The 24357-nt window shown below is 44.9% G+C and overlaps 1 protein-coding gene across 9 annotated transcripts in view; it reads right to left on the bottom strand.

Annotated features, from left to right (window-relative positions):
• Positions 1 to 8381: 8381 nt before the first annotated feature.
• Positions 8382 to 24357, bottom strand: part of cep350 (centrosomal protein 350) — a 251684-nt gene continuing 235708 nt past the window's right edge. For all 9 annotated transcript variants that reach the window (XM_063063672.1, XM_063063675.1, XM_063063671.1 and 6 more), the window contains 4 exons: positions 22792 to 23184; positions 15018 to 15164; positions 13512 to 13634; positions 8382 to 11608 (listed from right to left, as the gene is read on the bottom strand). In XM_063063672.1, the coding sequence (XP_062919742.1) occupies positions 11444 to 11608; positions 13512 to 13634; positions 15018 to 15164; positions 22792 to 23184 (828 nt within the window). In that variant the 3' untranslated portion in view covers positions 8382 to 11443. The remainder of the gene's footprint in view (positions 11609 to 13511; positions 13635 to 15017; positions 15165 to 22791; positions 23185 to 24357) is intronic.

Raw genomic sequence — 24357 nt, forward strand, 5'->3', positions numbered from 1 at the left:
CAGGTACCACACGTCCGAATCATCATCTTCCGATGACGTATCCCTTCTGGAGGTGGGGACCGGCCCCGTTTTCTTCGCAGCGGGCTCTTTCCGCGCCCTCGCAAAGTCCTCGTAATAGGAGTAAACTCCCATTTGGGCTCTGGGTCCATCTTCACCTCTCGACCCAGAGGCAACAGGTGGTTCCAATGGAGTACCTTGACAGGCCCCTGCCCGCCCTCAGGTCTCACCCGGTAAACCGGGAGATTCGGCATCTGACTCTCCACCACATAGGGGGTGGCTGCCCAACGGTCCGCCAACTTGTGCTTACCCTGTAGTCCTAAATTCCGGATAAGGACTCGGTCTCCCGGCAATAGCTGGACAAACTTTACCTTCTGATCATACCTCCTTTTATTCCGCTGGTTCTGCTTGGTGGCTGCCGCCTCAGCCAACTCGTACGCCCTTTTCAACTCTCTCCTCATATCGGACACGTACTTCAGACATGGCTTCGAAGGTATTTCCCCCGCTTCAGTCCCAAAACACAGAGCAATGGGCAACCTCGTTTCCCGTCCGAACATTAGATAGTAGGGCGAGTACCCCGTGGCATCATTGCGAGTACAATTGTAACAGTGAACCAAATGGGCAATGGGCTGACTACACTTACTCTTCTGTCCAATCTCCAAGGTGCCGAGCATGTCCAGCAGGGTCCGGTTAAACCTCTCGGGTTGAGGATCACCCTGCGGGTGATAGGGGGTGGTTCTGGACTTTCCAACCCCAAGCATATCCAGCAATTCATGTTCTCTTGAAGTCCCGTCCCTGATCACTGTGGATCCGCCGGGGAAGGCCATAATTAACAAAGTACTTCTCCCATAACACCTTCGCCACTGTAGTCGCTTTCTGATCCTTAGTAGGAAAAGCCTACGCATATCTAGTGTAGTGATCCGTGAGGACCAAGACGTTCGCGGTATTGCTGGTGTCTGGCTCAATAGACAGGAAATCCATGCACACCAGGTCCATGGGTCCCGCACTCTGCAAATGGGGCAAAAGAGCCGCCTGCGCAGGCAAGATCTTCCTCCTGACGCAACGGCTACAGGTCTTACAGTATTCTTCCACTTCCCCGCTCATCCGGCGCCAGTAAAACCGGTCCTTGACTAATCCATTGGTCTTCTCTACCCCTAAGTGCCCGGAATCATCATGTAGAGCCTGGAGCACAGTCTTCCGATACTTCTCAGGCATGACCAGCTGCCAGCGCCGGGGGTGGTCCGGAGGCGACGTGACCCGGTACAGGACGTGGTTCTTCAGCTTCAACCGGGGCCACTCCTTCAGTAGTAGGGGAACGGAGGCATGTTTCGCCTTCTCCACCTGCCCCATATCACCCTGGCTAACCGCGTACCAGATAGTGCCAATGCTCGGGTCATCACGCTGAGCCGCCTCTACTTCCTGGGGACTCAACTCCGGCAGCTGCCTGTTCCTCAGAGCAGTCACATTACAGTAAACAGTGGGCAGCGCGTCATCGTCAGCCCCCAGTTGATCTACTGCCCGATCCGTTCCCATCTGTACTCCGACTACCCCGTCGCTCCCAACTTGACACATGGCCTTTACTCCCTGGGCGGGGACACTCTTCCACTCCTCGGCCGTGCCCGACTCGTCGTGCGCCCGACGAGACAGGGCATCTGCATCGATGTTCCGACTCCCCGGGTGGCACTTCAGGCTGAACTCATAGGCAGACAAGGCTGCTAACCACCGGTGCCCAGTAGCGTCCAGCTTCGCCGAGGTCAGGATATAAGTGAGGGGGTTGTTATCAGTTCTCACCTCAAACTGGGCCCCATATAGGTAGTCATTCAACCTGTCCACCACCGCCCATTTCAACGCCAAGAACTCCAGCTTGTGAGTGGGATAGTTTCTCTCAGATGGCGACAAACTCCGACTGACAAACGCTACCGGCCTCAATCCGTTTCCCTATTCCTGGTACAGAACAGCCCCCAGACCGTCGTGACTGGCATCAGTGTGTAGAACATACGGCTTCCGGGGATCAGCAAATGCCAACACTGGGGCCTGCGTCAGCGCCCTTTTTAGAGATTGGAACGCCTCCTCACATTGAGCATCCTACCTCAATCCAAAAGGCTCTCCCGGGTTCAAGTATCCTCCTACCTCCGACCCTCGGTCTCCCTTCCTCCTCCTCCCCACAGGTGGATAGCCACACAGCAGCTGGTTCAATGGATGACTCATTTTCGCATATCCTTTCACGAACCGCCGGTAATATCCGCAAAACCCCAAAAACGAGCGTAAGGCGCGCACCTTCTGAGGTCTCGGCCAGGTGGTGACTGCGGCTATCTTATCCGGATCGGTGGCCACTCCATTTCGCGAGATTATGTGCCCAACATAACTGACTGACGTTTTGCAGAACTGACATTTATCCAGGGAAAGTTTTAACCCTTCCTCCTTCAGCCGACTCAGCACCTTCAGCAGCCGCTCCTCATGTTCCTCCAACGTAGATCCAAACACTATCAGGTCGTCCAGGTACACCAATACCTCCAGCAGGTTCATGTCCCCCACTGTCCGCTCCATGAGCCGCTGGAAGGTGGCTGGGGCCCCCGAGATGCCTTGGGGCATTCGTTCGAACTGGAAAAACCCCAGGGGGCAGATAAAGGCCGTCTTCTCCTTATCAGTCTCGCTCATCGGAATCTGGTAATACCCACTCCGCAAATCCAATACACTGAACCACTGTGCACCACTCAGACAGGCCAATGCGTCTTCCACCCTCGGGACCGTATATTGGTCGGGAACAGTGCGCCGGTTCAGGGTCCTATAGTCCACGCACATGCGTACCTTCCCATTTTTCTTCCTGGCCACCACTATGGGGGACGCATAGGAGCTTCGGGACTCCGCGATAATCCCTGCATCCTTCAACTGCCGCAAGTGCTGCCGCACATCTTCCACATCTGCTGGGGCCAACCGCCGCGACCTCTCTCTAAACGGGGTGTCATTTGTTACCCGAATGGTGTGCCGAGTGCTCTTGGAACATCCCACATCAAACTCGTCCTGAGAAAAGACATCCCCTAGCTTCAGCATCTTCTCCACCAGCCTGCTCTTATACTCCAGCGGTACAGGGGAGTTTTCAAAATTAAACGCCTCCTCGGTCAGCCGCCCCCCGTTTCCCAATAGTTTCCCTCCAGTGGGCTTCACGGGGGCGCTGGACATCATTGTCACCGGGAACAAGTGCGCAAGGAGCATCCCGCGCTTAAAGGTGATCTCCCGCTCCGTTATGTTCCTCACCATCACCCCCATCCGCCGTGCCTGTACAGCTGAGGGCCTCTGCAATTCAGGTCTCACTAGCGCCCCAGCCGGGAACCGGGACTCCCTTTCCAGGTCGTCGGGGGCGTCTACTAGCAGGGCCTCGCCCGGCGGTAATCCGGGGAATCTGGGGGTCCCCATCACTAATGCCTCCTCCCCTGGCCGTATCACCTTAGGCCTCGCCTGAGTGCACCACACCGTCCCTCGTTTGCACTCAGGATCCAGCCCCTGGGGGTCACTCACTCCTTCGTACACCGCTCGGAACACGGGGTGTACCGAGAGGGTCTCCAAAAAGTTCTCTCCCCTCCCCTTCTTTTTACAGGCTCCCAAGAGCCGTCGCACCAGAGGGGAGTTAGTCCCCACCAACAGGGCAGCACCACCGGTCTCCACCGGGTCCGGACAAACCAACACCAGCGTCTCAAAGGCTTCCGATACTCCCACATCTCCCTCCGAAAATTCCAATCTCACTGACAAGTATCCATCGTACGGGTAATCACCATCACTTATGCCTCAAATCTCCAATGCTTTAAACGGAGTGACTGCCAAATGTTTCAGATATTTGTTGTAGAACGACCGGTACAGTAAGGTAACCTGCGACCCGGTGTCAAGGATGGCTTTCGCAAAGATTCCCTCTATCCGTAGGGACACGCTGGAACGGGGTCCCTCCAGTCCATCAGGAATTTGTGCTTGTTCTTTCCGGGGTTCCATAGCGGTTTTCTGGGAACGTGTTCCTCCCGAGACTCCAGTCCGTTCCCTCAATGAGCCTCTCCTAAGTTTCCCGACACCTCTCCCTTCTTAGTGACCCGGGGGCCCTCCCCCCTCGGCGCATCTCGTCTCTCACAATCCTTCCGCATGTGGCCAGCTTCCCCACCGCGGTAGCACGCCCCCGGCCACTTACATTCCCGGCGGAAATGCCCCTCTCTCCCACAGTTATAGCACCCACTACTCGCCGCCTCTCTCCTCCCGATACGGCCCCCTGGAGACCCCTTGGATTTCTCTGGTATCACCCCGACTACCACCTCCTGAACCGCTGAAGACCGTCCCTGAGGGTCCGAGCCCCCTGGTCGGCCCAAAGCACACTCCTCGGCCCGTACCTCTCGGATCAGCTGTCCGAATGATGGAGGGGGGCTCTGCTTAAGTGACTGTCGTACACTCCAAGCCACTCTGTCATCCCCCCGGGAACCGCTACATATCTGTCTCATCCTTAACTCCGCCACTTCGTCCTCCTTCACTACCCCTCGTCGCAGCAACCCCGTAAGCTTTCCTTCCAGCCTGAAAGCATAGTCTGAGAGCTTTTCCCCTCTTCTCTGCCCCATCCGTTCCGCTAAATGCCGCCAGGGATCCCCTGACAGTCCAAACACTTCCTCCAAAGCGTCCAAACACTCCGACAGGGAAGCCAAGGGGCGTGCCGCTCTCAGATCGCGGACCACCCGGGCCGCCCCGCCCCTTAAGCTTTTCACCAATCGCTGTCTCTTTTCCTCATCCGAAACTGGCCACACCTCTAACAATTGGGATGTATCTTCAACATCCTCCCCTTCCGGGGTGGGCTTGGCTCCCGAGAAAATTCTCAGCTTCGGGCAGTGCCCCTCAACCCTTCTCGCCAGGGAGGTAATGGCGGCCGTTAACTCGGCAGTCTCATCCCGCCCATGGGGGCCGGGCCTGGCCAAACCTTCCCACTCCACACCTCCACCCCTGGCTACTGGCACCTCCCTTGGGGCCTCATCTAGCTCCTTCTCCTCTGGCACCTCCTCACTTGCGTCCTTGGGGAGAGTGTGGAGACCCCACGGCCCCGCCTCCCCCGGGACATGGACTGTCGCTGGTAGTTCCAAAGTCATGACGTTGGCACTCGTCCGCACCAACATCCAGCTAGCCTCCAGTTCTTTCCCACCTCTTCTAGCTACAAGTTCTACCTGCCCGATACCTTTAATCAAACTCAACCCTCGCACCAGTACCTCTGCCGGAATGCGATAATCGACCCCGCTTACCACACATGCATGATTCACTGGTACCTCCTCCAATTCACACCAACTTACAATCTTATCTCGATCCATCTTCACACCACTTACCACAACAACAAGTACAACTTTCCTGAAAAGTCCAAATCCCGGACGAGCCCCCACTTGTAACGTTCCGTTATATTGGCTCGTGTATGTCTAGGGGAAATCCAGCCCAGCATCCGCCTCAACACTCCCCTCAGGGTCAGTTGCCGCCCGAATCAATCACAAACATCAATCATCAGCCAGCACACCCAGTGAATTTTAACAAATACACTTTATAGATATTACTAATTCTATGACATTAATATACATTTGATACAGAGAGGAAAGTAATGGGAAAAAAAAGGCGCCAACACTTATCAAAGTCCAAGTTCTTTACACGCTACGTTGGAGTTCAATTCGACTTCAGACGACCACCCAAATTCCGTCGACTCAGGGCTCGGGACCACCCTGAGTGATCGACCGGAGCCTCTCCACATGTCCGCGGTCTTCCTCGTCTCTCCTCCAACTCCCCGCCAAAACTCAGTCCACAGTCATATCATACAGCATGGTATCCGAAAACAAAACGATATATAACCACTCATTGGCTAATAGAACCCTGTTATCTCATTTTAAAGTAAAACAAACTGTTAGCGCAAACTCTCTTCAGGTTTAAAGCACAACAAAGCCGCATTCCCCAGATTAACATAACAAAGTCGCCATTTTAAATGTAACAAAAGAAAGACCCCGTACATTTATATGTGATTTCACATTTTAGACGGCTGAAATTGTCGGCTTTGTGGCCAAATTTGCAGATGACACAAAGATAGGTGGAGGGGCAGGAAGTGTTGGACAAGCAGGACTTGGGACAGGGAGAATGGGCAAAGAAGTGGTAGATGGAATGTAGTATAGTGAAGTGTATGGTCATGCACATCGGTAGAAGGGATAAAGGCACTAACTACTTTCTAACAGGGAGAAAATTCAAAATCAGAGCTGCAAGGCAACTCGGGAATCCTCATGCAGGAAGAATTTATTAGGGAGTGATCATTTCTTGATCAAGTGTGTGGTAGGTGTGGAGTTGTATAGGACTGTGAGCTCTTCTGTTCTTAGATGGAACAGATGCTGAGTTGCAGGTTGAGTCGATGGTAAGGAAGGCAAATGCAATGTTAATATACATTTTGAGGATTAGAACATAAAAGCAAGGACGTGATGCTGAGGCTTTAGAAGGCACAATACTCAATGCACCCTTTGAGTATTTTGAGCAGTTTTGGACCCCTTATCTAAGGTAAAATATGCTGGCATTGCAAAGGATCCAGAGGTGGTTCACGGGAATGATTATGGGAATGAAGGGGTTAATGCATAAGGAGTGTTTGATGCCTCTGGGCCCATACTCACTGGAGTTTAGAAGAAAGAGTGAGGATCTCATTGAAACCTATTGAATATTGAAAGGCCTAGACAGAGTGGATGTGAAGGGGATGTTTCCTATAGTGGGTGAGTCTAGGATCAGAGGGCCTCAGAATAGAGGAACATCCATTTAGAACAGAGATCAGAAGGAATTTTGTTTTGCCAGAGTATGGTGAATCTGTGGAATTCATTGACATGGATGGCTGTGGAGCCCAAGTCATCATATGTTTAAAGGGGAGGTTGATAGGTTAGTAAGTGTCAAAGGTTATGGGGAGAAGGCAGGAGAATAGGGTTGAGAGGGAAAGATGTTGTTAAGCTTGCAAATGAAGACAAGAATTAAAAGGTTGGGCATGGTGGGAATAATGTTCTGAGTTGTGTCTATTTCAATGCAAGTATTGTAGGCAAGGCAGATGAGCTTAGATCATGGATCAGCACATAATATTATGAGATTGTAGCTATTGGTAAGACTTGGTTGCAGGAGGTTGACAGGCAGCTCGATTTTCTGCTCAAAGTTCCGCTGTTTTACACGTGATAGAGCAGGAGGTATTAAAGGGGTGGAGTGGCATTAGTAGTCAGGGAAAGCAGCATCTACAGAAACGAGTAAACAGTCAAATGTTTGGGCAGAAACCCTTCATCAGGACTGGAATAAAGTGATGAGAAGACAGATGTGCTTGGTGGTTGGATCCTGTTGGAAATTGTGGAAGTTACGAAGAATTATGTGTGGATGCAGAGGTTGTTTAGGTGGTGGACGAGGACAAAACGAACCCTATTCCTGGTAGGGTGGCAGGTGGATGGAGTGAGGACAGACGTGTGAAATGGAAAAGATGTGGTTGAGGGCAGCATTGATGATGGAGGAAGGAAAGCCCTTCTCTTTGAAGAAGGAGAATGTCTCATTAATTCTGGAATAAAAAGCTTCACGCTGAGAGCAGATTTTGGAATTGAGAGAAGGGGATAGCGTTTTTACAAGTGACGGGGTGGGAAAAGGTATAGACCAGGTAGCTGTCAGAATCAGTGGGTTTACAGAAACTGTCTCCAAAGATATCTTCCATGGCTCTCTGTCCTCTCCTATCAGATTCCCCCTTCTCCAGCTCTTCATCTCTTTCACCAATCGACTTCCCAGCTCTTTACTTCAGCCCTCCCACTCTCCCAGTTTCACCAGTTATCTACTACCTTATACTTCTTCCTCCCCTCCCCCTACCACCTTCTTACTGTCTTCTCATCACTTTTTTCCAGTCCTGATGAAGGGTCTCGGCCTAAAACATCTCTTCCATTTCACAAGATATCCAGGATCTTGGGGGGTAAAGACAAGGTGTAAGTACAGTCTCCCCCTCCCCCAAAAAAAAGTGGTGCTAAAATTAAGGGGGCATGGGTTTAAGATTAGAGGCAAGAGATTTAAAATGGACATCAGGGCAGCTTCTTCACGCAAAGGGTGATATATATTTGGAATGGGCTGCCAAAAATATTGTTTGAGGCAGGGACATTAGCAGTGTTTATGTGCCATCTAGAAAGTAGATGGATTGGAAAGGTTTAGAGGGCTATGAGTCAAACACAGGCAAGATGGGACTAGCTTACTGGGCAACACAGTTGGTATGACAAGTTTGGCTAAAGAACCTGGTTTCATGCTGTAAGAGTAGAATAATGACGTTTTCACTATGCCACTCGACCTGATCAGGGAGGAGATTGTTCTCAACCATACTGCTGATGAGAAAAGAAATGAATACTGAATCGGCTTAGAAATCAATAGTGATTTATTTACAAAATTCTTAAGTATTAATAAGTCAATTTGTTATCAAATATATATATTATAGTTATATATACACAGAAAAACCTATTTTACATTTCCATACTGCACACATTGGCCCTTCCCATAAAATTACAAAAGGGAAGGGAATTGCCTCAGATAGGAATGCTCAACCAGTATTTACACACATTCACACAACTATACAAATACACAGTCAAGTACTCCTTTGTATAGCTCTGCACTATAAAGTACACATAGGCAAATCCCCTTGTGTTTGTCTACCCAGCAGAGTAACAGAGACTGAGCACACGTAATGGGGAGACAAGGAACAGCACTGAGCACAGCAGCATTTGAACTCCTAGTTCTAAATAAATAGGTTTCATTCTCTTATTGTGTCATCGAGCAGCCAAGAACTTGTGCCTTGCATACACAGCACTGGCTTTCTCAAGTATATAAGTAACTAAGGCAATCATTTTAAACTCGAGCCCTATGGATAAACTGGTCACAACTTCCCTGAACAGGCTGCGAATTAGAACACTATAATTACTGAGTAAGTTGTGTTTATTAATTATTGGCTTGGATCCTGTGGTTTGCATTTCAACCTGTATCTGAAGGAAGAGTGTTACCCCATCAGTCAATGAACATGGGGTGTTTGTTCAGTAGCAAATAGTTTGGTAAGAAGCACGTTTGCAAATTTGCTCCAGTTCCTTTGGTACTCTGCTAATTGTTGGAGAGGAGGGTGGAGGAGAGAGGCAGGGGAGATGAGAGGGTTGATGTTACCCTATCTAGAATTTCAGTTTTTACTGCAATATTTTATTTTATTTAGAGATACGGCGCAGGATAGGTTATTCCAGCCCTTTGAGCTGCACCACTCAACAACCCCCAATTTAATTTAATCACTGACAATTAACGATGACCAATTCACCTGCCAACCTGTATGTCTTTGGACTGTGGGAGGAAGCTGGAGACCTTGGAGAAAACCCACGCGTTCCATGTCCTTACAGATGACTTCGGAACTGAACTCCGAAATCTGACACCCTGAGCAGTAATAGTGCCGCATACCAACTCTGCCTAGTTGTTAACCCACCAACTCTTGACCAAACACTAGCATTGCTGTTGATGTGGGTTAAGGCAGTAAGTCAGCAATCTACTAAATTAAATAAGTGAATAGAAACCTGGTCAATATTGTGCAATGAACAGAAGAGATTTGGCATCATTGTCAAGTTGAGCATTGCTGAACTTGCTTGTCTGTTCAGTACTTGCTCGACCTAAGCTTCATTACACTATGGATGGTACTTAACCCTGCTTAGTGATTACTTCTCCCCTCAGGTGTCAAGGCATCCAATGTGCATGGAAATCCACACTGCACTGCTGTGCAGAAATTGCACCTCTGTAAAATTTGCTCCTAACCAAAATCCATTCTTTTGTTTTTGCTCAAAAGAGAATGTTTCTCCTTTAAACTGCATTTCCTTGGACTTCCAATAGAAAATGCTGTTCCGGCTGACTGGTGAAAGTTAATTTTATTACTTGAACAGATGCCCCAGTTCTGATCATGAGGTAAGGAAAGATGTTTACTGAATACTAAAATACTATTTAATAACCAGGTTAAAAAGCAATCTGAAAGATTGTTTACCTCCTCCAGTGAGTGAAGCAGTTCCAACCCACAAACTGTTCTATGATATTGAGCAGCTGAGCCTTTGATGTTTGAGGATCGATCTCAATGATCCCCAGACTATCTCCACATGACCATCTTTCCCTAAAACAGAGACTTGATGAAGTAAATGGTTTACTATGCAATCCTGTCTCCCACTAATTTTACCTGCAATATTTTCTCCCCAGTTCCCATCCCACCTACACACTAGGGGTACTTTACATCAGCCCCATTAATAACTAACCCCAAAAAACTTTGTAATGTGGGAGGAACCCCATACAGTAACAGGGAGTCCATGCAAGTTCTGCAAATAGCATCTGAGGTCTGGATTAAACTTGGGTGATTGGAGCTGTGAGGAAGCTGTTCCAGGAGCTGAACACCGAAAAGGAAATGTTCAGCCAGCATCCCAACTCGAGTAAGCCTTATTGAAAAATATCACCATTCTCCTCATCAAAACCAGTGTTTCTCAACCATTCATTAAGCATCTTGCACTCACCGTCAAAGATAGAGGCAGTAGCACCTTAGATATAATATCACTGAAAAAAAGAGTGCAAACTGGAAAGCAACCAACTTCTCTCAATGTGTGTCATGTCATGTACAGTGAGGTCATTTTTGTGTTCCTCAGGTAAAGGAATCTGCGATCTAGCATCCATGACTACCTCTCTCCATCTACTAAAGAATCATTCTTTAGGTGCAGTTTTACCTTGGAGTGCAGTGTACAAACGAGTGCAAGGAACAACGCTGCACTGATTCACTTCCAAGTCAAGATGCTGTGATCCAAATTACAGTTCTTTAAGAAAACAGCTCCTGAACTAACAAGTGATCTCAAAGGTGCAACATTTCCTAGAATGAACTCAGTAGGGCCCATTTAATTGAATAAAACACTATGCTTTCTTTGAAAATAACTTAAAACAGAAAAGGTTAATGAAGAAGCTATGTCAAAAATCTTTTTGTCCTCCACTTCAATCATGCAGATACACTTCTAGCTCAGAGATCCTGTTTACTTTCAATGCATGTTGAGAGTCATCAACTCTCAGAGCTAGCAAAACACCAAACACAGAAACCATAGCACCTCCAGATACATGGTCACATTTTTAAAAAGTAAACAGGCATAAATCAGAACAAAATTAATGTGCAAACTTCTCAATTCAAAACTATGCTACAGTTTAGATAAATAAATGGAACAATAACAAATAAAGAAGGGAAGGGAAAATTGGCACTTCTGGCTTCCACACGCTGCCTACTTCACGATGAGGTCAGTATGATAAATCATCTTCTCATTCACAAACCAACATGCCAGGTGACAACCCACTGGATGGGATAGGTTCACAGGCTGAAGGTCAGCTTGCTGACATGCTTGAGTTCTTAATGTAGTTTAGTCATGTGATGGTGTGACTGCAGTTAAGATGCAGTAAGCTTCGATCGTTTCTCTTGAATCTGATTAAGTACATTTACTGTGTCTTTAATCAGGGCATCAAAAATTCCATCTGCCAACTGCATCTTCACACACAACTCGTCTTCATCATAATTGACCCATTGAGCTTCTTCCTCGTGAAGTTCCTGGACCTGCAAAAGGAGATATTGTATTTGTTGTGTGTAAAAGACAATACAAAGGTAAACTTTGGGATACCTAAGGTTGTGCAGTTTTATTTCACTTTTTATCCTAACTTCAGGATCGCCTCTACCCTTAGCTGTTGGGTGCCCCACAGACACCCATGCACTCTGAAGAGCACTAATACTTTAGTTAGAAGCTCCAGAGGATTTGGGGAAATATCAATGGATGTGTCCAATTGATCCCGCACCATACGATATTAGGGCTTAAAGAGTTAAATTATAAAGACACATAGATTGACTAAGTTTGTATTACTGGAGTGTGCAGCCTGAGGAACTGTTCCACTGAGATATTTAAGATGACTGAAGATTACAGAGAAACTGCTTGTGCTTGCAGAGCCACCTTCAAGTTAACATCAGGGTTATTCATGAGTGACACTGAAATATGGAGCTCTGCCCAAAAAGCTCAAGATGGGGCTATGAAAAATAAGTTTTGTTGTTAGATGGGATTATTAAGGTTTTGAAGATGAGTTACTACAGACTGGACACAATCTATTCATTTACGAAGCACTAGTAGCCTTATACTGTTTACTGTAAATGCGCATTATTTGTTATTTGTGGTAATATTACTGTGAGTTATACGTGTTGTGCACCTTAATCTGGAGGAACATTGTTTCATTTGGTGGTATACATGTATATGGCTGAATGATGATAAACTTGAACATAATCTAATTCATTAATGTTACAAAGGTTGAGGAACTAATTTCCTCCTCTGTTCACATTCTTTTGAAACGATTTATAGCAGTCACAGTGCAACACCTTTCTAAATCACAATATTGATAGGGATAGGGTGCTTTAACATTTCGCTGGAACAGGGCACTGACATAAAACTCAAGAAAGGCTTTTTAATGGATTTCCTTTTCTTTCTGTTTGTGGAGTCGAGACCAAAAGGTCCCTATTGATTTTGGAAGATAAAGAACAGGAATTTAAACTGCTCAGGGACAAAGAACGCCGCTCACAAACCACACAACATGACTGGAGTAGTAAGTTATTATATTACTTCCAAGATAGAAATACATTTATGAAGCAGGAAAAAGTGAGCTCTGGTCTATATCTAGAGGGCACAAGCCTCAAGCTGAAAACATAAGCGAATACTTTACTTTTTGATTGGTTTAATGGCAGCTTTTTATTTTATTTTTAATTTATTTAGTAATACGGTGTGTGGTAGTGCCTTCTGGCCCTTCAAATCACGCCACCCCAACAAATCCAATTAATGCTAACCTAATCATGGGACAATTTACAATGACCAATTAACTTAACTCTGTGGACTGTGGAAGGAAACCAAAGGAACCTGGGAAAACCCAAGCATTTCACGGGGAGGACGTACAGAGATCTTACAGAATGGCTCCAGAATTAAACTTTGAACTCCGGAATGGCCCAAACTGTAATAGCGTCACACTAATTACTACGCTTCTGTGACATTTTTAAAGCCAAATGGAGGGAAATTATTGCTAAGCCTGACACTTACTGTTTGCTCTCAAGATGCAACTTTTGTGGGAACATTATTTCTACAGTACTACAAAGTTGGGATTCTGACTAATAAATGACGCAAGATCTTCAGATGGTATTCAATTTGGATAAGTTCTTCTTAGCAGTCAGCTAGCTTTATCCTTAGAGTGGTGCTGTCATAAAGTCAGATTATAATGCTAACTCTTGGGAAATTTTGAAATGTTTCTAGTTTTCAGGTCAATTTGAAACGTAAACCATTTTCTTAGAACATACAGTATATAAAAGCAGGCATAAAGACACAAAGGCATATGGCATTTGAAATAGGTTGAATTCACTAATGCAGAGATAACAGTCCTATAATTAAGGACAAGTAAAAACTCTACTACTTTAGAACAGGAATTGGATTTACCAGAATGTGATCCACTCGGTCCCGTTTCTTCCTGCCAAATTTCATCATTTTTTGCCAGTCAGTCTTATGGTTTTGTTCTTTACTGAACCCAAACAGCTTCAGGACTTCACTGGAAATGAAACTCTATGGACAGAAGCATAGGAGAAATACCAACTGCTGCACACATCATAATACTCACACTGCGGCCCCACAGCTTTCAACCCTCCCCTAAAGAGTTTGCCTTCTACAATTTCTTCTTTTGATCAAATTTATAGCTTTATTTCAAATTGTAGCAAACTTAAAGCACCAGCAAAATTTAATATATGTAATAAATAAACCTTCAAGACTGAAGATAAAGGTGGATTCCAGAAAGTCGTAGAGAGCCACAGGGGATGGTAGAATTGAACTGATGAAGAACTAGGGGAGGTTTAAAAAACAGAAGAAAGCAGTCTGTTGAACTCTTCTCTGAGAATGAGCAGTCTATTTCCTTGCCTATTACGTGTGTTGGGGTGGTACACAGCTGGTAGAGCCACAGCCTCACAACACCAGAGGCTGGGGTTCAACCCCAACTTTGGATGTTGTCTACATGGAGTTTACACGTTTTCTCGGTGACTAATAGATTAACTGGCCACTGTAAATTGTCCTGAGTGTGTAAACAAGTGGAAGAATCTGTGGGGAGATGACAATGTGGAGAGAAAAATGGGATCAATGTAGTATTTGTGCAAATGGATGACTGATAGTCTGTATAGGCTTGGGAGGCTGAAAGACTGGTTTCTATGCTGTACCTATCTGAATACCTCAATACAAGCTGTAAAAGATTACACCAGAGCATTCAAAAGGGAACAAATTTTCAGGAGGATAAATTTATTGCATCATTCAACATGGCCCTGTGAATAGTCCACCACTGCCCGCTACCGTAATCTTTACCCCCAACAACCTCCCCAAAGTGTCATTATTAATTTGTTCCTAATCATCTGAGCAGGGCAGGTGAAGGGAAAGTAACTAATGAATATCAGTAATGAGTCTTGGAGGTGAAAAGGCATGGTTCATTCATTATGTTGTTAATTTGTGGGTCACATTGAAATCTGATGATCTGCCTTTCACACATTATTCAACACTTGTGCCATCCCAGCTTTGTGTGCTGGATGTTTTTGGATTGGCCTTATTCATCAAGATTAGTCAGTGAAGCATCATTCTATTTCACCTTAAAAGGTGCAACATTATGTAAGAATATCGTAAATTTTGTTTCTGATTAGTATTCTGGAAGGAAGCTGAGAAAAGTTACAGATTTTTCACTGGTTTATACTAAAATCTGACACAATGGAGACAAATAAAAAAAATGTTGAGTTAAGTGAAAAAAGGAAGACAGTCTATAATGTATTTCAGATGTGCTGACGATGGGATTTCTCAGTGACCAAAACATGTGGCCACTTCACAAAAACAAAGTCCTTTGTCGTTGCAGTCTACACAATTCAGCTCAAATCCATCATTTTCCTGCACTATTTCTGATAAGCAAGGAAAAGTTACCTTCACTTCACTGATATCCTGTGGGTTCCTCACTCGCCTAAAATAAGCAGAGCAGTTCCTGCTCGACTTCATCCATGGAGGTTGCCTGGCATTGGGGTCTTCTGCAAAAATCTCACTGAATATCTCTCTTGTTAAGTTAAATATAGCCTGGAAGAGGAAAGAAATTTAATTAATTTCTCTTATCATAGAGAAAGGATACTGCATTGAACAAATTCTCAACAATAAAGCATAAATTTGTTTGCTTTGGCCCCGGGATAAGTAGAGAATTCTTTTAGTGCAAGAGTTCATGTACAAACAGTTTTAGAATAGCAGCACCTTAAAACTACCAACAGCAAGTAGCATCTGTGTTTAAAAATTATTCTTCAAAGAGAAGTGCTAAAAAAAACACCCCAAGTTCATTTTTCACCGTGTTAAGATTTGTAGCATTTTATGACTAGAGCTATCACATTTTTCTCCCTATTTTCTGCAAGACTGAGTAATAACTTGGTATAAATCTATGAGTAAAAGGTGAGGTGAATTATCTGGTGAAGAGTAAAGATCCACATGTGGATCTGCCCTTAGCTGCTTCAGTAATGGACAGACATAATGCTAGAGACACCAACACCACCAAATACGGGTTGCAGAAGTTAAAATTATGAAAATTGTAAAAAAAAACACTGGACGCAGATAAGCACGATGAGAAGATACCAAAATTCAAATTTACAGAAATCTAATGTAATGCATTTCTAAAGGAGGGAATGATCGAGGCACAACTGCGCAAGGGATCAAGGCATGACTGCGTAAGCGCGTGGATGTCAGTGAGTTAGACTGGCAGGAAGGATTTAAAAGAAGACAGCTTTATAGAGCGGGCGCCAGAGGAGTGGGCGACAGAGAAGAGGGAGACAGAGAAGAGGGAGACAGAGAAGAGGGAGACAGAGAAGAGGGAGACAGAGAAGAGGGAGACAGAGTAGGAGGGCTTTGGTTCAGCAGAGCTTTGGCGATAGTGCTTTGAGGTGAAGTTATCTACTGGTGAGGAACAGAAAGTATGTCTGTGAGGCCGGTGTTCTGTACTGGGTGTCAGATGTGGTATGTCCGAGAGATTCCCAGCCTCCCGGAATGCCACATTTGCGCCAGGTGCATAGAGCTGCAGCTCCTTAGGGACCGCATCAGGGAACTGGAGATGCAGCTCGATGACCTTCATCTGGTCAGGGAAAGTGAAGAGGTGATAGAGAGAAGCTATGGGCAAGTAGTCACACTGGGGCCTTGGGGGGGTAACAGTAAGGAGACGGAAGGGCAAGAGTTAGATACTAGAAGTTATCCCAGTGGCTGTCCCCCTTAACAACAAGTACTCCTGTTTGAGTACTGTTGGGGGGGGGGGAGAGGGGGCAGAACAACCTACCTGGGGAAGCAACGGTGGCCACGTCTCTGGCATAGAGTCTGGCCCTGTGGCACAGAAGGGTAGGGAAAGGAAGAGAATGGCAGCAGTGATAGGGAACTCTATAGTTAGGGGTCAGACAGGCGATTCTATGGATGCAGGAAAGAAACACGGATGGTAGTTTGCCTCCCAAGTGCCAGGGTCTGGGATATTTCTGATAGCGTCCACGATATCCTGAAGTTGGAAAGTGAACAGCCAGAGGTTGTGGTACATATTGGTACCCAGGACACAGGTAGGAAAAGGGAGGAGGTCCTGAAAACAGACTACAGGGAGTTAAGAAGGAGATTGAGAAGCAAGACCTCAAAAGGTAGTAATCTCGGGATTACTGCCTGTGCCACGTGACAGTGAGTATAGGAATAGAGTGAGGTGGAGGATAAATGCATGTCAGAGGGATTGGAGCAGGGGGCAGGGATTCAGATGTCTGGACCATTGGGACTTCTTTTGGGGCAAGCGCAACCTGTACAAAAAGAACGGGTTGCACTTGAATCCAAGGGGGACCAATATCCTGGCAGGGAGGTTTGCTAAGGCCACTGGGGAGAGTTTAAACTAGAATTTCTGGGGGGGGGGGAGTGGGTGGGAACCTAACTGAAGAGATGGAGGAAGCAGAGGTTGGTCACAAATAGAGAAAGCTTGGAGACAGTGTGAGAGGGAGAGTAGGCAGATGATAGAAGAGGGATGCGCTCAGACTGATGGTTCGAGATGTGTCTATTTTAATGCAAGGAGTATTATGAACAAAGCGGATGAGCTTAGAGTGTGGATGAGTACTTGGAGCTATGATGTTGTGGCCATTACAGAGACTTGGACGACTCAGGGGCAGGAATGGCTATTTAAGAGTGCCAGGCTTTAGATGTTTCAGTGAGAACAGGGAGGGAGGCAAAAGAGGTGGGGGGGGGGCATGGCACTGCTGATCACAGAGTGTCACGGCTGCAGAAAAGGAGGAAGTCATGGAGAGATTGTCTACTCTGTGGGTGGAAGTTAGAAACATGAAGGGGTCAATAACTTGACTGGGTGTTTTTTTTATGGACCTCTCAATAGTAACAGGAACATCGAGGAGCAGATAGGGAGACAGATTCTGGAAAGGTGTAATAGTAACAGGGTGATGGTGGTGAGAGATTTTAATTTCCCAAATACCGATTGGCATGTCCCTAGAGTGAGGAGTATAGATGGGGTGGAGTTTGTTAGGTGTGTTCAAGAGGTTTCCTGCCACAATATGTAGATAAGACTACAGGAGAGGCTGCACTTGATCTGGTATTGGGAAATTAACCTGGTCAGGTGTCAGGTCTCTCAGTAGGAGAGCATTTTGGAGATAATGAACACAATTCTTCCTCCTTTACCATAGCATTGGAGAAGGATAGGAACAGATAAGTTAGGAAAGCGTTTTATTGGAGTAAGGAGAAATATGAAGCAATCAGGCAGGAACTTGGAAGTATAAATTGGGAACAGATGTTCTCAGGGAAATGTACAACAGTAATGTGGCAAATGTTCAGGGGATATTTGCGTAGTGTTCTGCATAGGTACATTCCAATGAGATGGGCAAAGGATGGTAAGGTACAGGAACCATGGTGTACAAAGGCTGTTGAAAATCGAGTCAAGAAGTTTTATGAAAGGTTCACAAAACTAGGTAATGATAAGAGATCTAGAAAATCATAAAGCTAGCAGGAAGGAGCTTAAGAATGAAATTAGGAGAGCCAGAAGGGGCCATGAGAAGGCCTTGGTGAGCAGGATTAAGGAAAACCCTAAGGCATTCTACAATTATGTGAAGAGCAAGAGGATAAGACATCAGAGAATAGGACCTATCAAGTGTGACAGTGGAAAAGTGTGTATGGAACTGGAAGAGATAGCAGAGGTACTTAGTGAATACTTTGCTTCAGTATTTACTACAGAAAAGGACCTTAGCGATTGTAGGGATGACTTACAGCATCAAGTTGGATAAGTCATCAGGACCGGATGAGATATACCCCAGGCTACTATGGGAGGGTAGGGAGCAGATTGCTGATCCTCCGGTAATGATCTTTGCATCATCAATGGGATGGGAGAGGTTCTGGAGGATTGGAGGGTTGCAGATGTTGTTCTCTTATTCAAGAAAGGGAATAGAGATATCCCAGTGAGTCTTACTTCAGTGGTTGGTAAGTTGATGGAGAAGATCCTGAGAGGCAGGATTTATGAACATTTGGAGAGGCATAACATGATTAGGAATAGTCAGCATAGCTTTGTCAAAGGCAGGTCATGCCTTACAAGCCTGATTGAATTTTTTGAGGATGTGACTAAACACATTGGGGAAGGTAGACCAGTAGATGTAGTGTATATGGATTTTAGCAAGGCATTTGATAAGTATCCCCTGCAAGGCTTATTGAGAAAGTGAGGAGGCATGGGATCCAAGCTTGCTTTGTGGTTCCAGAACTGGTTTGCCCACAGAAGGCAAAGAGTGGTTGTAGATGGGTCATATTCTGCATTGAAGTCGGTGACCAGTGGTGTGCCTCAGGGATCTTTTCTGGGACGCCTCCTCTTTGTGATTTTCATAAATGACCTAGATGAGGCAGTGGAGGGAAGGGTTAGTAAATTTGCTGATGACACAAAGGTTGGAGGTGTTGTGGATAGTGCTGAGAGCTGTCAGAGGTTATAGTGGAACATCGATAGGATGCAAGACTGGACTGAGAAGTGGCAGATGGCGTTCAACCCAGATAAATGTGAAGTGGTTCATTTTGGTAGGTCAAATATGGTGGCAGAATATAGTATTAATGGTAAGACACTTGGCAGTGCGGAGGATCAGAGGGATCTTGTGGGTCCGTGTTCATAGGACACTCAAAGCTGCTGCGCAGGTTGACTCTGTGGTTCAGAAGGCATACGGTGCATTGGCCTTCATCAATGGTGGGATTGAGTTTAGGAGCCGCGTGGTAATGTTACAGCTTTATAGGACCCTGGTCAGACCCCACCTGGAGTACTGTGCTCAGTTCTGGTCACCTCACTACAGGAAGGATGTGGAAACAATAGAAAGGGTGCAAAGGAGATTTACAAGGATGTTGTCTGGATTGGGGAGCATGCCCTATGAGAATAGGGAATAGAGAGCAAACTTGGCCTTTTCTCCTTGGAGCAACGGAGGATGAGAGGCGACCTAATAGAGGTGTATAAGATGATGAGAGGCATTGATCGTGTGGATAGTCAGAGGCTTTTTCCCAGGGCTGAAATGGCTAACACGAGCGGGCCGTTTTAAGGTGCTTGGAAGTAGGTACAGAGAAAATGTCAGGGGCAAGTTTTTTTTTAAGACACAGAGGGAGGTGAGTGCATGGAATGGGCTACTGTCGACGGTGGTGGAGGCGGATACGAGGGGGTCTTTTAAGAGACTCCTCAATAGGTACATGGAACTTAGAAAAATAGAGGGTTCTGGGTAACCCTGGGTAATTTCTAAAATAAGTACATGTTGGGCACAGCACTGTGGGCCGAAGTGCCTGTACTGTGCTGTAGGTTTTCTATGTTTCTATGAACTGCAATGAAAAGATTTAATAAAGTTAGCAAAAGGCAGAAGAGTAGTCACTCGTATAGACAATTAGTAGAATAAATAAGTTCATAAAATAAACTGATAACTTTCTCACTGAGACACAAAACACAAGTGTGAAGAGAAAATGTTAACTGTTTAAAACCTTAGTTCTAATGTTCTGTACCATTTCTATAGCACTTGAGTATTTAGGGTGTAATTTCAGTAATATAGAAAGAGGAGAAAGGGTTTGCAGACATCCCACTCTGCAAAAACTCATATCAGGGAGGTAGCACCATCAATTTGCGGGAGACTCCTGGAACTTCCGGGAGAGGTGGGATGTCTGCAGTAGAGTAGCTCCTTAGCAGCTAGCCAGCTAGCTTAAATAACGTTAGCTATGCTACTGAACGAATGACACCTGTTAAACTCACCACAACATCTCTTTTACAGTATTAACCCACCATGGGCAATAGAAAAGTCACTGTTGCCAACAGTGCAGTGAGCAACACTGTCATTATTTTTGACCCCTATTAGGCAGGGGTGCACTGTAGTGTGGTCTAGGGTGATGTACGTTTCATATTTTCTTTTTTGAACACTCTCCCATGGTGCACGCGTGCGCTCTCTCTCTCTTGCGCTCGCTCCGTCACGTGCCCTCTCTCTCAAAAAAGTTGATTTCCGGGACACTGTATATAATTTGTGGGCATCAGGGAGCCACTATTAATATGCAGGAGACTCCCAGAACTTCCGGGAGAGGTGGGATGTCTGGGTTTGGCAGTATAAAGTTAGATTTGAGCAACTGTTTTTCATACTAAGAATAAAACATGAACCTTATGGTAAAAGAGTTTGAGAGTACAAATGCTTGTTTATTGTGTCACACTGATACCACAGTGGCAAAGGAGAAAAGGAAAATAATTTTTAAAAAATATGGACAAAGAATAGCCGGGTAAAAGCACAAATTACCCCAAAAAAATAGAGGACGAAAGGGGAATCAATGAGTAGGTAGAACTTTGGGAGCGCGCCTCAAAGGCAGCATTCACCCACTTTGGATCTGGAAAAGACAAATTGGAATACTTTATAATTAGCCAGAGAATAGAAACTGAGTGATGGAAAAAGATTTAGGATTGAGTTGACACAGGAAATTTACCAGTGCTGCAAAAATCAACTTTATTCAAGGGCCATTTAGTCTAATACAATAGTAGAGAAGTTACGGTGGTGGGGGGGGGGTGTGTGGAAAATCACTGAGAATAGGATCAATCTATACTTGGAAAAGCTGAATCTCAGAGATTTGTGATTGGAGATGCTGTCTTGATTAATTTAATTGAGTTTTTTTGAATTAAGTCACTAACATATTGATGAGGTCAGTGCAATTGATGTGATTTACATGAGAATCAGTGAAATTTTGATCATTCGCTTGGGAAATTATGGGATCCAAGGAAAGTTAGCAAATTGGGTACCAAATTGCTTTGGTAATAGGAGGCAGACCTCCAAGAGAACCACAACTTTGTCATGGTTCAGAGGCTTGTGCCTCAATGATCCGGAGAACTATGCAGGCTCTTTTTTATGCTTTGGCTCTTGGTAGGGTCAAACAGGTCAAAGGGGAGAGGCCAGACCAAGAGTGATCCACTGATCCTCAGGTTCGGGGGTTCAGCTCAGGACTGACAGGTTAAAAAAAAATGTTTCGGAAACAGCAATGAAGAATCCTTTTATATCTGTATGCAACAGTATTCTTGATTTTCCATCTGGGACTTGCAAGACTAACATTAAACCAGGAGGAAGTTACTGACATGATAAAGGAAGCAGTGAACGCCACAAGAGATGGAGAACCTTCATTGCTGCCCTAAACGCCAGTGGCATAATGGGCAAAAGAAGAATAGGAGACAGAGGTGATGGTAGAAGATTGCTTTTGTTATTGGAAGCTGTAATTAGTGTTGTGGCTCAGAGATAGGTGCTTCTGATGTACACTGATGAATGCAGAATGTATTATCAATAAACTTTCAGATGACAAAAATTAGTGTTGTTGAAAGGAACATAGTCTTAGGCTAAAAATTATCATGTTCAGCTGGTAAACTGGACAGGATACTGGCAGGTATAATTTATCCTGCTAAGTGTGATGGGTTGCATTTTAGGAAGTTTTATAAGGGCAGGCTATGCATCATGACTGGTAGGGCCCTATGTGGTCTTGTGGAACAGATGGCATATGAGGTGTTTGATTTCATTAATTGAGACATTAAGTCTGACAAGGAGGTCTTGGTGCAACCTTACAAAATATTGATTAGGTCACAGCTACAGTGCTGTGCACCTTTTTAGTTGCAATCATATAGGAGGATATGATTGCTTTGAAGAGGATGTAGAGGGCACTCACCAGGATAGGCTGGGTTTGTTTTCCTTGGAGCAGAAGAGTCTGAGTGATGGTGACAGGGTGATGAGGGCTTGCTGAAAGAAGTATACAAAATTATGAGAGGCATAGGTAGGGCAATAGGTCAGCTACTAAAACCATACTCCTACAGCAGGGGTTTATGAGAGAGCAGAGGTATACAAGAGAACATTGCTTTAAGGTGAAGAGTGAGATTCAGAAGAGAATGGAGAGAGAGCTACTTCAAACTTAGGGAGTTTGGAATTTGGAATGTTCTGCTTGAAGGGATATACTGCAAACTGAATCTCCCAATATTTTACTAGCAATTCAATAAGCACTTGAGTTACCAAATATAATAGGCTAAGGACCAAGTGCTGCTAAATGGAATTAGTACAGCAGGAACATGGTGGGCTGGAGATGCAACTTCTGTGCTGTATGACTTCTCATTACAAGATCTATATCAGTTATGTATATAGTCATCCAGATTCACTTTAGGGTAACATTTAATGAGATACAACTTATGTTTTGAGCTCACCTCACAATATACTCTTTTGCTGACACTTTCTACATTTTGTCCTTTGTTATTTCCAAAATAATCCTGGGGTAACTGAATATCCCACAGACTGTGTGCCAACTCCTGCCACTTCCAAAGCTCTTCAGCAGCTGTGTGAACTAACTTCTCAACCTCCAGTGCATCATGAGGTACAGCAAAATACTGCTCTTCACGGATTTTCAGAGCCACAGTCTTTGGTAATTGTGGCTCTAGCTCTGGTCCTGGCTGCTGCACTTTGCGAGAACTTAGTCCAAAGTCTTCATCAAACCAGTCCTGGTCATCTCCCAGATCATCAAGGAGCTCGCGGCTCAATTCCAGCTCTGCAAGGCGCTTGGCCAATTCTTCCTGCCCACTTGTGCCAAACACTGGGCTGCCCTGTCACAGACAACAGAAGCAAGTTAAGAATCACAAAGCAAGAAATAAATAAATAGGCAAAACAAACTTTAAATAAAATGTGGAATTTTGATTCTAAACCCAAGGCTGCAGAACATAAATCTGGAAAAGATGTAAGCAACATGTGTAATGGGTTAGAAAGTGGCAATGACCTTGTGCATTCCAATTTGCCATAGATTGGTACAAATGTGACAGACACACTTAGAACCCAAAAAACAAAACAATTTCCAATTCAACAAGAATGATTCTCACCTCCTCACCCTGTACCTTTTTAAGTTAATTAAAAATAATTCATAACACTCAATCTAAAAGAGAAAAAAATCTTTACTGGCAATAGGTTTCAAAGTATATCTCTGACAATCCAGCACTCTAATGGGTTTTGGTGCCAGAGTAGTAGATTTTCCACAATATTGGATATTACTCCTATTAATATCCCAACATATTTTAGTAAACAAAAATTATATGCATACTATAACAAATTTTCCCGTGAACCACTGTGGCCCTGCTGGTGGAAAGGAAAAACCTGGTGAACTGGATGGGAACTATTAGCATCAGTCAAATAGCAATTACTGGAATTTTACTGTACTTTCAGCAGCCTTAATTATAAATCCACACATTCCAAACAAGGTATGTGTACTGTATCAATGTAGTCCATCAATATGTCTAATAGTTATTTCTCCAATTAAGGAAAATTTAATATTAGTGATACGTGAAGGGTTGAGGAAGACAGGAGAAGATCTGCTTTTGATCTGTTTTGGTCAGTCAGGTTGTGGTGAAACCAATCTCCTTTCCCCAAACTAAAATGAAAACTGATTACAGCATCCAACTGTGTCTTTGGCACTTCAGAAAAAAATGGATTCTCTTAATTTACTTTTAATAAGGTCACATCCAGTTTAACTGTTGGATACATTTTTCCTCCAACATTGTCCAAATATTAGCCAAATAGTCAAAGACAGAATCCATTTGTCTCATTATCCAGAATGCCATTGTTTGAGTGGACCACAGTTATTTCAATTTAGCCACATCATGTGTATTAATATGGAAAGCAGGAGGACTTCTAACACTTCCATGAGGAGACTGTTTGTCCAGATGAACATTATTAACAATAATGCAACCGTGCTCTCTCTTCTCTATTGAGTGCTGTTGGATTTGGTT

Source organism: Mobula hypostoma, chromosome 12 (genome assembly GCF_963921235.1).
Source record: "Mobula hypostoma chromosome 12, sMobHyp1.1, whole genome shotgun sequence".
NCBI lineage: Eukaryota > Metazoa > Chordata > Chondrichthyes > Myliobatiformes > Myliobatidae > Mobula > Mobula hypostoma.